Source organism: Motacilla alba, chromosome 2 (assembly GCF_015832195.1).
Source record: "Motacilla alba alba isolate MOTALB_02 chromosome 2, Motacilla_alba_V1.0_pri, whole genome shotgun sequence".
Classification (NCBI taxonomy): domain Eukaryota; kingdom Metazoa; phylum Chordata; class Aves; order Passeriformes; family Motacillidae; genus Motacilla; species Motacilla alba.
The window spans coordinates 22,980,241-22,995,365 of NC_052017.1; the positions used below are offsets into that span (position 1 = coordinate 22,980,241).

The 15,125-nt window shown below is 37.1% G+C and overlaps 1 protein-coding gene across 4 annotated transcripts in view; it reads left to right on the plus strand.

Moving 5' to 3' along the window:
* AKAP9 (A-kinase anchoring protein 9) overlaps positions 1 to 15,026 on the plus strand; it is a 105,447-nt gene extending 90,421 nt beyond the window's left edge. For all 4 annotated transcript variants that reach the window (XM_038125172.1, XM_038125179.1, XM_038125188.1 and 1 more), the window contains 15 exons: positions 258 to 449; positions 1,250 to 1,438; positions 2,096 to 2,240; positions 2,998 to 3,217; positions 4,208 to 4,358; positions 5,268 to 5,936; positions 7,673 to 7,872; positions 8,735 to 8,843; positions 9,666 to 9,851; positions 10,418 to 10,618; positions 11,015 to 11,247; positions 12,326 to 12,411; positions 12,693 to 12,768; positions 13,619 to 13,758; positions 14,406 to 15,026. In XM_038125172.1, the coding sequence (XP_037981100.1) occupies positions 258 to 449; positions 1,250 to 1,438; positions 2,096 to 2,240; positions 2,998 to 3,217; positions 4,208 to 4,358; positions 5,268 to 5,936; positions 7,673 to 7,872; positions 8,735 to 8,843; positions 9,666 to 9,851; positions 10,418 to 10,618; positions 11,015 to 11,247; positions 12,326 to 12,411; positions 12,693 to 12,768; positions 13,619 to 13,758; positions 14,406 to 14,449 (2,841 nt within the window). In that variant the 3' untranslated portion in view covers positions 14,450 to 15,026. The remainder of the gene's footprint in view (positions 1 to 257; positions 450 to 1,249; positions 1,439 to 2,095; positions 2,241 to 2,997; positions 3,218 to 4,207; positions 4,359 to 5,267; positions 5,937 to 7,672; positions 7,873 to 8,734; positions 8,844 to 9,665; positions 9,852 to 10,417; positions 10,619 to 11,014; positions 11,248 to 12,325; positions 12,412 to 12,692; positions 12,769 to 13,618; positions 13,759 to 14,405) is intronic.
* Positions 15,027 to 15,125: the final 99 nt, after the last annotated feature.

Here is a 15,125-nt window from a genome sequence, read left to right on the forward strand (position 1 = left end):
ATTTGACAGGTGTACACTGGAAAATTTTATTTGAAACTGAGGAGAACTACAACTATTTAATAAGTTTCTGTGTGACACATATAAAGGACTGGGTGACTCTTATGTCCTTGATATGAGGAAGCACAGTTTCCATATGCTGATCAAGTTAGAAGTACCAGTTTTCCAATACATATGAAATAAGATTGCAATTATTATTGTTGTTATTGTTATATGTTGTTATTACTGGCATTACTGATTTCCTTTTGCTTTTATTGTAGGGTTTGCTGAGAGCAGTCCATCATGAAGGCATACAGGTGCTGTCTCTCACTGAATTTCCATATAGTGAAAAAGATCTGTCGCCTCATAAGCAAGAGCCAGAATCTTGGCTAGAAGAAAGAAAAGCTTTCCTAAGTACCATCTCCTCTTTGAAAGACCTGATTGCAAAAATGCAAGTTCATAGAGAAGCTGAGGTATAAATAATATTGTAAGGTTCTATCCGAATAAAAAAAATAATTTATTATAGCCTTCTAAAACGCATCCACTGTTCAGGTTTCAATGCTTAAATATCCTATTACAAGGCAAAATGTTTTTTTAAATGTGCCCTAAAACTCCATATTGCACTTCATGGTATTAGACTTATATTTGTTCTACTGTGCATTGATAACTTTTGACTGTATAGGTCCAATTTCTAAGAATAATTTTATTTTAAAACACGTTCCAGTAGCAGTTTCAATAGAATTTTTAATGCTGTTATTTATTTTCTTAATTATCAGTAATCTGTTAAAACTTTTGCCTGTTAAATTACCTCAGTTAGACTCTTGGATATATGCAGGTAGTTTGTATTACTTCAGCATTTTCTTTAGTATTCAAAGTGGGCAGATGAACTTCGTGTCATTTAAAATTAAATCTTTTTCATACACAGTATCTGCACAATACCACATAGCTTTGTGAGAGCCTAGGGAGAGACATGTAATGTACAAAAAATTAAAGAATAGTGTGATATAGTAACCTCAGTAGTAACTGCACAGGGCTAAGTTTTCAGTTACATAAAGCTAAATTGCTTCCATCGAAAACAAAGTTAAAAGTTTATGATTTGTGAATGCGGAAAAATTTGTAATGTGTACAGAAAATGAATCCTTTTTGGATGGATGAAATTTACACAATTATTAAGAAAAGCTAAACATTCCACTGAAAACGCACACTATACATAGAAATTATAATGATGTAATCTTTCAGTTTGCCTCTTTAAATTGTTTTTATACCACTGCAGATTTATGCAAGTACTGAATCTCCTGAAGGTGTGTCAGACTGGCGAGGAGAACTTCTGCATGCCATTCAACAGCTTTTTGTGAGGGAACAAAATGTTCTCCTTGCTGCATTTCAAACTGAACTTGCAGAAATGGGCACAAGAGATGCAGTGATGTTGATGAATCAGTTAGAGCACAGACTACAAGAGCAGGTAATATAAACTGTACTGTAGTCAAAGTGTTTGTCTACATTAGATTTTAATTTTAAATTTATAAATCCATTATAAATATATGTGTTAGTGGTAGTTTTAGCAGTCTAAGGATGAAAACAGTCAGACTTGCAGAAAGAACTGGTGTCTTTTAAAAGAAAAATTACGTGGTATGGGAAAGAAATTTTTGGATGCATAAGTTATGGAATCTATACAGCCTTCAGAGATCAATTTGAATTGAACACAGTTGTCCTGAGCTTGATGTCATCAAGTTAATTAGAATTATGTTACACTGTCTAAGAGAAAAGGCAGCTTGTTTAGACAAAATAATTTGCCAGAAAATAAAGTGATAAGGCTGCTATGAGACAGAGGGAAGTCAGTTATCTCCTCCTGGAACATGGAAGGATTAGTGAGAAAATTGCAGTTTGCCAGAAAAGTAATAGTAATTTTTAGTCCGTAATTTTGATGCCTAGAAGAGACCTAAAAAATAACAAGTAGTTTTTCCAAATATTGTAATACTGTCTTCATTGAAAATGTTTTAAGTATTAGTGGACTATGAATATATAAATAAATGTGATGTCAACACCATAGTTACTCTCATAAAATCTGGAGTTTTACTTTGAAATTTACATTTGAAATTTACTTTTCTAATGCTAATAGGCTACTAACCAGCGAGCAGCAATGGACAGTCTTCAGAATGCAGACAGAAGAAGTTTGCTGATGGAGATTCAAGTATTACATGCTCAGATGAACAGTAAGAAAAGTAACCCCAAAAGAGAACAAGAGATTGATTCAAAAAGCCAAGGTGACTTCTGTGGTAATATATGTCTGTTTCCAAATGCTTTCAAGGCAGTGCTCATAATGTTGTAGGTGATAAAACTGGTGGCTTTCTTTGGTCTCTGATTTTGATATGTGTGTTCTGAACATGCATACTTTTCATCTTCCTCAATCTTATTTAACTTCCTTCGCAAAAATTAAGATACAGTCTGTGTTCCTATGACTTGTATCAAACTGAAAGTGACACAAAGTTATGTTCAATTGCTATAAAAATGGAGCTTGAATTTTAAGGCTATTTTCCGTGTATATGCTTCACTGTTTAGGTTCAGCAGCTTTGAAATTATCTAAGTTGGATAGTCAGTCATAATGCAGAAACTAAGAAGCAATTAGAATGAAGAACAAAAGGTTCAGAGAACAGGTATACATTAAAATTAAGTAAAGCTCACTGTCAGTGTTTAGTTACAAATATTAGGTCACAAGTACACATATGTAATATAACTAACTTAAATTGTGTTAATCATTATCCAAATGATGCATATGGATATATAAGGCACACATCTTAGAGCCTTTAAGAATTAAAGAAGTTGAAGTGATTTCTTCAAAGTACAAAAGGTATTCAAGTATAAAATCATGGGTTTGCTTTTATTGTGCTACTGAAAGAAACTATTATTTTAAAATATCACTCTTAATAATAGCCTTGTGGTCAGGCTCTGGCTAGGAGGAGCTTCACCCAAACACAGTGTTTTTTCATGAAGTAATTTCCATATGAATGGTGCTCTCATTAGAAATGCTGGAGTATAATATGCAGCAGAAGCAGCTGCAGATTCTGGAGATGCAAGTGGAGCTGCGGAGTATGAAGGACCGAGCCGCAGAGCTTCAGGAGCAGCTGAATTCAGAGAGGATGATGGGCGCAGAGATGAAGAATGAACTTGCACAAGCCAAACTAGAGCTTGAAGCAACCCTTAAAGCACAGCACAAGCACTTCAAGGACCTAGAAACCATCAGGTGTGGCTTTCAGTGCCAGTTTGTCTGTGTTGGCTGTGAAGATTATCTTTCCTAATCTGAAACCATAATACTGATTTTCTTAAGGGGCTTGATCTCATGTAGTATAATTGCTTCTCAGTATTTCTATAGAGCCTACCTGACAAAAATAAACTTTTTACATTTGACAAAGAATATATTTCAATTCATAATTTGATTTAATATTCTATTAATTATCAAGTTCCTTTTTAAAGTTTGTTACATTGGGCTACTATATACAAGCTAATAAATAGACCATATTTATTAAAGATTTTTAATCTCCATGAACATGGAGAAAAAAACCTGCAAAGTTAGGATGACTTTGCAAGTACTTCTATATGAAATACTCTTAAATGTTGTTTTTATGTTGTTGACAGCAGAAGCCACAGATTTAGGAAGCCACATTTAGGAAAGCCATTATTATTTATGCCTGAACCAGAGAGATGTGCCCATGAACCATATCTTCATGTTCAGCTCAGAGATAACAAATTAGGCTGGATCTTAAATTGGGATTACTTTACAGATTACTTTATACCCTTTACAGACCATCAGGAGCAAGTTTCTTTTTTAAACAGATGCAAGACTGATTTGCAAAAAAATGAGAATTTGGGTCATAGATTTTTTCCTTTTCCCCCAATATATATTTTTTCCCTTGAGAAACATGGAAGCAAGATGCACTTCCATGGCATTCTTTAAGATTTTGCCCCTTGACTGGATAAGGTTGAACACTAACTGCCTCTGAGCTCCCACAAGTGGCAGCTGCAAAGGTAGAAGGATGGACTCACTTGTAGTTCTTGAACTATGCAACTCTTGGGTTTGAGTTAGTCTTGTCTTTCTTAATAGGCTTTTCACTGTTACTCTACTAGACTAACAGTGTTTTCAGTGCACACGATGGAATAAATACCAAGTAACTGACTGCATCATGATAGGATTAGAGTCACTGCCTAATGTCAAGTTTGCCCATTTTTCTTTTAGGACTGAAGTTAAAGAAAAAGCAGCTGAGCTAGATATTCTCAAGGATACAATGGCCAATGAACAGAAAAAATCAAGAGAGCTACAGTGGGCTTTGGAAAAAGAAAAAGCTAAAATGGAACGCTGTGAGGAAAGAGGAAGAGAAGAGCTTGAGGTATTCCATAATCCCAAGTGGTCTGGGACATCAAGGAGCATGAAAATATTCTTTTGATTAACATTTCATCTCAGTTCACATTTTTTGTCCAATGCATGCTTCATTGTTCTGTCTTCAACTGTAGTATTATATCATCTAGAGCTGAAGAAAAATGTATAGAAGCTGTGTGGCAAAGTATGCAAAAGGCCTGATGCACATTCCATTTAAATCAATAGGAATTTTACTGTGCTTCTCAGGCCCAAGATTAAAAGATTCTGTAATGGCTCTCAGTTATTCAAGGGGACAGGACACTGCTGATGGCTACACTCAGCCCCACCACAGCCTAACTCATAAAATACAGTATTTAAGAATATGATTTAAGGAGACATATTATTTGTAACTGTTTAAAAAGTCTGCAGTTTCACCTCATGAAAACCAATCCAGGGAGTTTACTGTAGGAGAAAATGTTTCATTAGTATCTTCCTTGGTACCTCTGCAGTATTTGATATAGTGAAGGGGAGAGCAGGTATCCTGGTACAAGGCAAAAGACAAAAAAGCAATAACTTCAACAGCATCGATTTATTACATCTTGAAATCCAAAGTTGAAAAATCATTTTCACAATTTTAGAAAGTAAAAGCAGCTGGCTGTCTTCAACTTCAGAACTACAGTTCTGCTGTTGTTTGTATCTCACTATAAAGTATGTGTTAAAAATATTCTTTTATGAAATAATCTGATTTTAGAATAAAGACATCTGTAATGTATTTTAGTATCAGATGTAACTGCAGCATTCAGAGTATTGTCACATTACTTGGGAATAGCGAAACCTGTTAAAAGCAGCATGTGTAGAGGTAGCATATTTGCAATTTGCAGAAGATAATGGAAAGTATGCACGAATGGCTTTGATCAGTTCTTATGTTTTCTTTTGAAAGGACTTAAAGTTTTCTCTTGAAGATCAAAAACAAAAGAACTTAGAGTTAAGTAAACTTCTGGAGCAAGAGAAACAGCTATCAAGTGATCTGCAGCAGAGAATTGAATCCCAAGAAGCACTCAGTGCTGCCCAGCTGTCACGTGAGCGAGGCCGTAATTCTGAGTTGCAGGTGCTTCTTGAATCAGAGAAGGTTCGAGCTCTCGAAATAAGCAGTGCCCTAGAAAGGGAAAAAGAGCTATGTGCTCAGCTTCAAAGTGCTGAAGATAAGGGGCAAGCTGGAGCACCTAATCCATCTGAGGAATTGCTTAAAGAGCTGCAGAAGCAAATGGATGAAAAGCATGACCGTATAGTGGAGTTAGTAAGTGAGATGGAGAAGTATAAACTGGAATCTGTGCAAGTGAGACAGCAAATGGAAAAAGAAAGGCAGATTCAGAGGCAAGCTCTACAAGCAGAACAAGATGCTAACATAATAGTACAAAAGAAACTCCATGAACTGGAGTCCAAAGTAGAAGACCTTCAGTGGCAACTTGGAGAAAAGAAGCAAGAAGTTCATAAATTAGGGAGTGAAACAAAGAAGTTGCAGGAAATAATCCAAGATCTGCAGAAAAAAGAGCAGGAGGATGAAGGAAGAAAGGAAGCCAAAAGGACACCAAGCCACAACCCAAATGAGGTACAGTAGGATTGAAAGTAATGTATAATATTGAAATATACAATTTAGCTTTAAATGTTTTGCTCAGTTATGTGTCACTGTGCCTTGACTCAATCTATAAAATAGCCTGCAGATTACAGAACATGGGCACCAGAGAATGGAAAAGGGAAAGCATTCCAGCTTGCTTCCTAAAACTATTCACATGCTTCCTCCTGAGAGTGAACTTATAGAAGTATATAAGGAGGGGCATAGAAGTGTATAAGGAGGAGCCACGAGCAGGAGAAATGCATCTCGGTCTATACACACACTTTGTGTCTCAGTACAGGAGAAGAACATTCCTTGCAACCAGTTGCAGGAATGAGCTATTCCTAGTCAGGAATGCCGCAGGTCACTGCCCTTAATCTTTAGTTCATAAACTGCAAGGAGTCTTTGAAACATCATAAGTGATCTTCCAACAGCTTCAGTAAAGAAATGAGTAAGCAATCAAAAAAGCATATGTATGACTATGTGAATGTTAGCAAACAAAATAGAAAGAAGAAATCAAGGTAAAAAATCAATTTAAGAATTATCCTGATTTTTAGATGAGTGAAAGTGCTATCTCTGTTGCCTCTTAAGTTTTTCAAAGTCATAAAAAGTTGGGTGAGTTTTTAAATTATTTTTATATAATTTTAGAACTTTCTTAGAAACTTGTCTGTAAGAGGTAAGTGTTGCTGGGTGTGTGCTTTGTGGGTAGTCACAGAGAGGACTGACAGGAGACTTGCTTGCCTCTTTGCTGACCATGTTTTTGCCCATCCTGACCTCATTTGTTTTAGCAGTTATTTGTATGTAGAGCCAGGAAGGAAATTTTTCTTTTCATCTACTTTGGCTACTGGTTTTTATCTTCTGAAGCATTGGAAACTACCCGCATCTAGAGGTAGGATGTTGAGTGTACTGCTGACAGCAGCAGCCCTCCTGCCATGCTCATTTCATGCACCTTGTTCTTCTGGACAGAGGGAACTGCCAGACTGTGCTCAGCAGAGTCTTCCCTTGGATCAGGTTAGCAGCAGCTGTTGGGGTTTTTTCCCTTCCTCATCAGCAGATAGTCTGATCTGCTTTCCAGGACCTGCCTGGAATTTCAAATAATGAATCTTCTGCTGTTTTCTGTGACGTTTGAAACACTCTGACTTTCTTCTTTGGTACCACCCTATAGCGTAAACTGCCAAAGGCAGAGCCATGGACTCAGGTTTCTTTGTGAGGGGTAGCAGTTCTTCCATGGCATTGTTGGGAGGCTGTTACCTAGGGACACCTCTTCAGTGCATTGTTTTGCTTGTGGTAGCATCAGTGGTGTGGTAGCCTGTGACTGGACTGACCTCCACCATTGTGGTCTCTTTCAGCCCCTGTTCTTCTGACTATAAATTGGTCACAAAAACACACAGGCCCAGTTGCCCAGATTTCTTGCACAACTGGTAAAGGAACTGTTGATGGAAGAAACAGAAAGGCTTGGTGACATCCTGCTGAGTTTTTTGACTGGATTCACACTGTAGTTCCATGATTGCTAGTTCTTAGTCAAGAAAGACACTAGACCTTTCATGAATGATAGTTCTACATTACAGCAGTGTTGTAGTCACACTAAATTTCTTTCTCTACCAGAATTACCTGTTCTTCAGTTTCTAAGTATGTTTCAGAATCATATGTTTTCATTTTACAGCACTGGATCACATACTATATATATTTTTAAGTATATAAGATATATTAATAAAATACATATTTCTTTCCAGACTACCTGGGATACACCCAATGACAGAACAAGAAATTGGGTTCTCCAGCAAAAAATGGAAGGAGCTGAGACAAATGAGTTGACTTGTCGCACACTGACAGGAGATCTCTCTGCTGCTACTGAAATTCTGGAAAAAGTCAGACAAAAGCTGCAAAATGCATCTCCAAAGCTGAAGCAGTTGGCTTGGAAAGCTGCTAGCAGGTTAGACCAGTCTTCAGCCATTTGGTTTAGTAAAGAGCAGCCAGCAAGCTAATATATTGGGTTTGAATCCTAATTTACAGACTGCAGGATTTAATTGACCTTGGGTTTGTTAGTTTTATTGTGTATGCTGTTACTTGAGATAAACTGATGGAAGACAGGATCACAGAGTATCAAGTACTGCAGTAAATCCCATATCTTTTAATACAGTCCATTCTAAGGCACAGCAAAATCCTATTTTTTTTCCTCTAAGAAGTGATAAGATTTATCTGGGTATGGTGTAGATGAATTTAAAATAGTAATTAAATAATTCATCATGTATAAGGGCATGAATATAGGGATTATTGTTCTGAATCATCCTCCTTGGGAAAAGAATAATTATGGTCATGTGAAACTGATCTTGATTCTTATTTTTGGAAGGTTACTATCTCCAAAGGATTAAAAAATACTGTGGTACCAGGTCCATGGGAGGTTTGAATATGTTTTTATTTTGCTGTGATGGTCATTTAATATTAAGCATTCCTTCTGAAACATTTGGGCAAAGCAGAATGCAGTGTAGCTGGGAAATACCCTAGAATTTTGATCACACAGATTCAACAGATTTGTGGGAAGCAGAACCACTATTTTAAATGTGCTTCATGTAGAATATCCCTGTCTACAAATGAGTGGAAACTCCTCTATACACTTTTTTTAAAATCAAAACAATTTTGTTTAGAGTTGCTTAGCAGTCTTGAAAATGTTGCCGTGTCTCCAGTACTGCTGAAGTGACTTGCTATAGATCCAATGCATGGGAATCCACAAAAGTCCTGTTAGTCTGGCTCATGGTGTCAGAGTTGATCTGCTGTTGAAACCCCTTTTGTTTCAGATTGCAGTTTGAAACAGCAGATGATCAGGACTTCATTTCAGTACAAAATGCAATTGAAGAAGTTATTTCAGAACTGAAAATACTGCCTGGTTTGCCCAGTCTGGAAGAGGTGAGAGTCAATGCTGTAACTTTGATGGGAGAGTTAGGATGAAGAGCTGTGAGCAGAAACTGCAAGGATTTAGTAAGCCTGTACTTACTTAGGTCTTTATATGGGAAAATTCCAGTGAGTATTCTGAATGGAGTTTTTAAAGTGTAAAAACCCCTTTCCTTTTTTTTTTTTTTCCATTTTTAATACTTTAAAAGTGATTTTTCAACTTTCAAATCAAAACTTTTCCAGTTTTATTTTAAATTTCTGTATCTCATGGCTTTTTCTTTAAGACATTTTCTTTTCAGCAGTAATCCTGTAACGGAGGAAACTTTTCTCAGTACTTCCTGATATTAAAATCAACATTTAGTGTTTACTGTACTGTGTTGACACAACACATTTACTTGTATTTACCAAATGAAAGGCCACTGAAGATTGAGTGGCATGCACCTGTGCAAAAGAAATGAAGTGAGCTTGATTTGGTCCTTATATTTAGTCCTATATTTTAAGCAAGGATTTTCAATGTAACTTGAAAAAAGCTTTTTTCTTTTCCTTTAAGTTAGATAAACATAAACGTAGTAGAAAACTTTGCAAATTGTTATAGCTGGTACAATTGAGTTTGTAAAATACTCCGTTGTAATGTGCAGGGTAAGTATAGACAAGAAAGTCACCATGATTTGTAGTTTACATGTACATGTACAGTTTACATGAAAATTTTTATATGAAGTTGATACAAAGCTATTACCATAATCTATAAACATTTTTCGCTGTAAGCCAGTTATTTTCAAGCTGGCAGTTTGGATCTAATAGAAGTTGAGTTTGGTTTTCTTTCTTCCTTCCTCGTAGATGAAGATCTTGCTGCCGCCAGGGACTCCATCCAGCTCTCTGACTGAGAGGCTGCTCAGGCAAAATGCTGAGCTGACAGGCTTTGTCAGCAGACTGAGTGAAGAGAAGAATAATTTGAGGAATGCTGTTATGAAACTGGAGGAAGAACTGAGAAGATACCAGCACAGACAGCCTTCTGCAGACTATGTATGTCCTTGGTGGTGCTGATCTAATGAGTTGTATACAGACATAAAAGCCTAATTTCTTGTCCTAGTCACCCAGTTAAGAGTGATCAAGTCATCTGTCTTTCTTGGCTTCCCTCTACAGAGTAAATTGGTGTGAGTTATTCTTGTTCAGTGGTCAGTATGTCTCAACTCACCCTGTTGAGTGTAAAATGTAGTGATTTTACCCAGCTTCTTTTTGTTAACTACTCTTTTATTTTAAATGCTTTGTGCCTTTCTTTTTTATCTCTATCTCATCACCATGATAAGCAGATCCAGATAGATCCAGATAGCTTTCAAGATCATGAAGCTAGTATGATCCATTTGAGGGGACTTTTTTTTTTTCAGGGAAGCTGTATGTTTCTGGGACATTGATTGGGCTCCTAAAGTCACTGTTTTTGAGGTGTCAGAGTGCAAGGATGGCCTCAGATCCAAGCACTGAATAGTTTTTCTCATTAATTTTATGAGCTCTCCACCTAACCAGTGCCTAGAATGACATGGCCTAAGCTTCTCCAAATTATGTCATTCACATTCAGTTTCCTTTGTCTTCAGTCTTCTAGGCACGCATCAGATGTTGGAGTTAATATTGATACTCTTGTTGCTTCTGAGAAGGAAATCTGGAACAGAGAAAGGCTGTCGCTGCAGAAATCTTTGAAACAAGCCGATGCAGAACTCTCCAAGCTGAGAGCAGAGCTCAGGAGTGAGGCTTTCCTCAGAGAACTGGGATCAGATACTGAAAATGCTGTTTTGAGGGTAAGAAGATCTTTTTTCCCACATACTAACTACAGCTGCTTTAAAATTTTTGATTTGGGTTTATTTTTCATTGTGTTCACTCTGCTTTATTCTGAGTAAAAAGATACTAATTCAGTTTTAAAATTTTCATCCTCAGGTGCCTGACTATTATTTTTTCTCTCCAAGAATGACATGTAAACACCTCTGTTGTCCTTTTGTGTGTGCTCTATTTCTTCCTGTTTAGGTGATCCTCAATGTATGAAATTGCATTCAACAAGTATGAGCAGCAGCACAGTCTTCTCCATGGAACTGAGAAGTGAATAATCACAGAAATGCTGTAGAAGTAACAATGTCAAAGGTCTTGGAACTGTTGTGATTCTTGGAGCTTATGGAGCTTTTTGTCTTCTCTTGTTGCAGAGAATTTATGGCAAATACCTACGAGCAGAGAGCTTTCGGAAAGCTCTCATATATCAGAAAAAATATTTGCTGCTGTTACTGGGAGGATTCCAGGAGTGTGAAGAAGCCACTCTGGCCCTCATAGCACGGATGGGGGGACAGCCTTCCTACACAGACCTTGAAATCATCACACATCGTTCAAAGGGTTTCACACGATTTCGCTCTGCAGTCAGAGTGTCCATTGCAATTTCAAGGTAACCTGGAAGTTACATTTCAAACAGATATGACTGTGCTGTTTAATGTATACTTTTCTAGCTCTCTAGTGAAATCTAGAAATTGTCATATTCCATCCTGTTTAAGTGGTGTATTTTTGCTAGTCATGAATATAGTAGATAGTTTTAGGGTGAGAAGGTGAGCAGAGTGTAGGTAAATTCTGCAATAGGAATAAGCAATCTGATTGTAGTTGAAAAGGGCTCAGTATCTGATAATCACAGATGGAGTGTACTGGATAAAGTCATATTATTAAAAAATTATGAGCAATTCTAAGGATTGCACTTATTTACAAAGGTTTTTCTGCAACTTAATTTCCTTTAAAGATTAAAATCTTAAATGTAAGTATAATATAGATTTAGGAATTAATTTTCTTATTCTAGATAGTCCTTTGAATTTCACAAGACTAAAGATGAGCAGGAACTGGTGAGGAGGAGAAAGTAAAGTTTATTACTGCATAGTGCTGTCATGTTGCTTACCTTCTTCACAAAGGTTTGAACCTCCAAGCACTTCTGCTTGCTATTGTTCTGAGCCTTGTGTGTCATATAAATTCAAGGAAATGTTCATGTACCTGTTGTGAGAATTTTACTCATAGTGCTCTGCAGTTGCAGTTTTGGGGCTGCAACAGAGCAAAAAAAGTTTATTTAATATGATTTTAAAATATAGGTGTGCTGTAACTTCAGTGTTTGAGCCATTTACTGTCCACTTGGACCTATACAGCACCTCTGGAATTGTACAGGTGAAACTGAAAGCAGATTTGGACAAAAGATGGTCTTTTTAGGGATATGCAAAAGGATGTTTTGTATTTAATACTCAGGTTTTAGATGCCCATCTGTTAATTTTGCTTGCTGGTCAAGAAATTCTTACAGTTTCTAGAATACAAGAAGCAGATTACTTTTATTAGAGTATTTAATTTATCCTAAAGCTGTTTGTCAAGAAATTCTTACAGTTTCTAGAATACAAGAAGCAGATTACTTTTATTAGAGTATTTAATTTATCCTAAAGCTGTTTGGTTTTTTGTTTTTGTTTTGTTTTCTTTTCTTTTTTTAATTTGAAATGCAGAATGAAGTTCCTGGTTCGTCGATGGCACAGAGTTACAGGTTCTGGTGTTCTGACTATCAATAGGGATGTCTTTAGCCAGAACACAGGTGAGTCACAGTCCAGTCATGACTGAAAAAATGGTATTTACAAGTCATACCACTGCTTAATGGAGATGGGTTCTAATTTGTGTTATCCTCATGTGGAATGAATGGGGGCTGTTCCCTCTTTCTTTTGCTGTAATTGTTTGGATTAACCTATTTCTCAGTTTTCATGCTCAGCACAGACACTAGCCTATTTGCTTTCTCTTCAGTTTTGTTTTGCTCCATCGTGGGTGGGATTTTAAAAAATATGGACTATTTCTAATATTCTGTATATTTTGTATTTCTAGGTAATGAATTACGGCCTGATTCATTTTCTGGTGGCATGGATCTTTATGGAGAACAGAGGCATTCTTCTAGATCCAGGTCAGGCATGGAATCTACTAGATCTCCTATAAACTTTCAACATATTTGGGTTTTTTTTATTATTATTCTCTTTCAGGCACTTTTTAAATAACTGAAAGCCTCAGTGTTTACTGCTAAGGTTTGTAACCTTTGATGCTGCAACATCTAACTTTTTTGTAAGACTATGTCAAAAATGATGTCTCAGGCATTCAGTGTGTGATTACTCATCACATGATTGACGCCAAAGCTCGCACACCCCTGCCAGTGAAACGGGGTATTTTTCATCAAGGGCAACATTTTTATGAGTGCCATCATACCTTGATGAACTTACATGAAGTTGTGAGTTCAGATCTTCACTGAACATCAAATTCTAGCCATTTTGGGTTTCACTTTCGTGTAAACCACCTCAATATTTGTATTGTCTCAGTTTGTCATAACCATAACAGTTTACATGGTAAAAACCTTTAATGTGTTTTAGCCACTATTGACTTTTGCTTACAGAGAGAAATGACAAGAGGCAGAATCCTGTAAAGATGGCGGTGTCCTTGTTGACACAAGCTTCTTAATACAAAACTAAAATTCAATTTACCACGGATTCTGCTGCAATCTCACTAGAAATTTGCTGGTCAGTCTTTGTCTCAAAAAAATCCAGCAACAAATCCTGTGCAATAGAAAGAAAAGGCCAGAAACAAAAGAGTGGTTTCTCTGGCTTGGGCAGTAAGGGGCAGGGAGGTTAAATGGGTTTGATGTGCTGGCTGCTGCATGGATATGCAGGCCATAAGGTATCCTTGTCTGCAGTATTCTGCTGTGTTGCTGACATTTTTACTCAAGATTTCCCTTTTTGAAACGGTGTGTGTTGTTCTGCCCCTAGGCTCCACGGGATGCATGCTGATTTAAACCCAGTCTCCTTCGCCTGTCCCCAGCTGCAGAACTACGACCCCGAAAGGGCTCTGACAGATTACATCCATCGCCTGGAGGCACTGCAGAAGCGGCTCGGCAGCGTGCAGTCAGGTGGGGCTCGGGCACCTTCCCCAGCACCTCTGGGCACCACAGGGCCCACTGCCACCTGGGTGCTGGTTCTCTGAGATACATAACAAACAACTCCATTTCAATTTTCAGCCTTAAACAAGAGGCATTGCTGAGCTGTAACAAAAAGCTCACTTAAAAGAAGACTGTAAAATTCTTTGAAAAGCATTACAAGCATGCTTTCAGTATAGATTTTGAGAGTATTGGTAACACTTGACTTGCCTGGTTTCTAATAAATGTACAGAAAGGATTCATCTGGCATCTTGCTAAGAGTTTACGTTATATAGAGAAAAATGTAACCAGAAGATTGGGATGTGGAAGAGGAATTTTTTCTCCTACCACTTTGATTACAGAAGTTACAGTCAGTTTGTCCCATAGATGATGACAGTTTTGGTACTGAAAGAGGAATATATAAGAAAATTGCCAGAACAATGGGATGAAACTTATCAAACCTGAGTTTTGAAGTTATTGTGTTTGTCTTCCCCATCATTTGGGAAAGTTTGGTTCCTAAAAGATTTAATCTATAAAAGTCCCTATTCTATGATTTCCCTTGTAAAATCTTTCATGTTTATTCAGCTGAATGTACATGCTTGTTCTAGGTAATCCTGATGACATTCTTCTCCATCTTACAGGTTCGACTTCATACACTCAGTTACACATGGGCATAAGAAGATAATAATACCCTTCAACATCTCCATCACTGGCAGTGATGCTAACAGATTGCCTTCTGTAAATCTGTGCTTTTTCTGTGCTTTTGTATAATGTGTATATTGTGGGACCAATATGAACACAGCTGTACGATTGTATACAGTTCCATCCTGGCACACCCACAGAGACTGGGATTTATGGATGTAGGCACTTTGCATTTATGGGAAAAAAAATCTGAGCAAAAAAAATCCCCAAACAGACCCTCCCCCAGAAAATCCCCCCAAACCCAGAACAAACCCCACCCCTATTAAATTACATGTATATTTGTGGAATGCTAATTTAAATGATTAACTTATGAAGTGTGTATTTATCAAAAGGGTGCGAAGATGAAACTTGTGTATTAATTAAATTGAGCTACATTCAGCAAAGTTTACTTGCACTTTTTCTGGCAAGGCTACTGAAGTTACATTGACTCTCGTAATATTTGCTACTGGCAGTGCAGACAGAATATCACTTGTAGAGACCTATTTTTGTAATGGTAGAAGTTTTGAATTTTATGGGTATTTTGTCAAAGTACTGAAATAAACATGACTTCATGCTTCTAACTGTGTTCAAAAACTGCTCCCTTATTCACATGGAACAGGTTGCTCCTGCCTGAATTCCTCCTGCTTGTAGTGACTGCAGTTGGACTTTTTACAGATTCC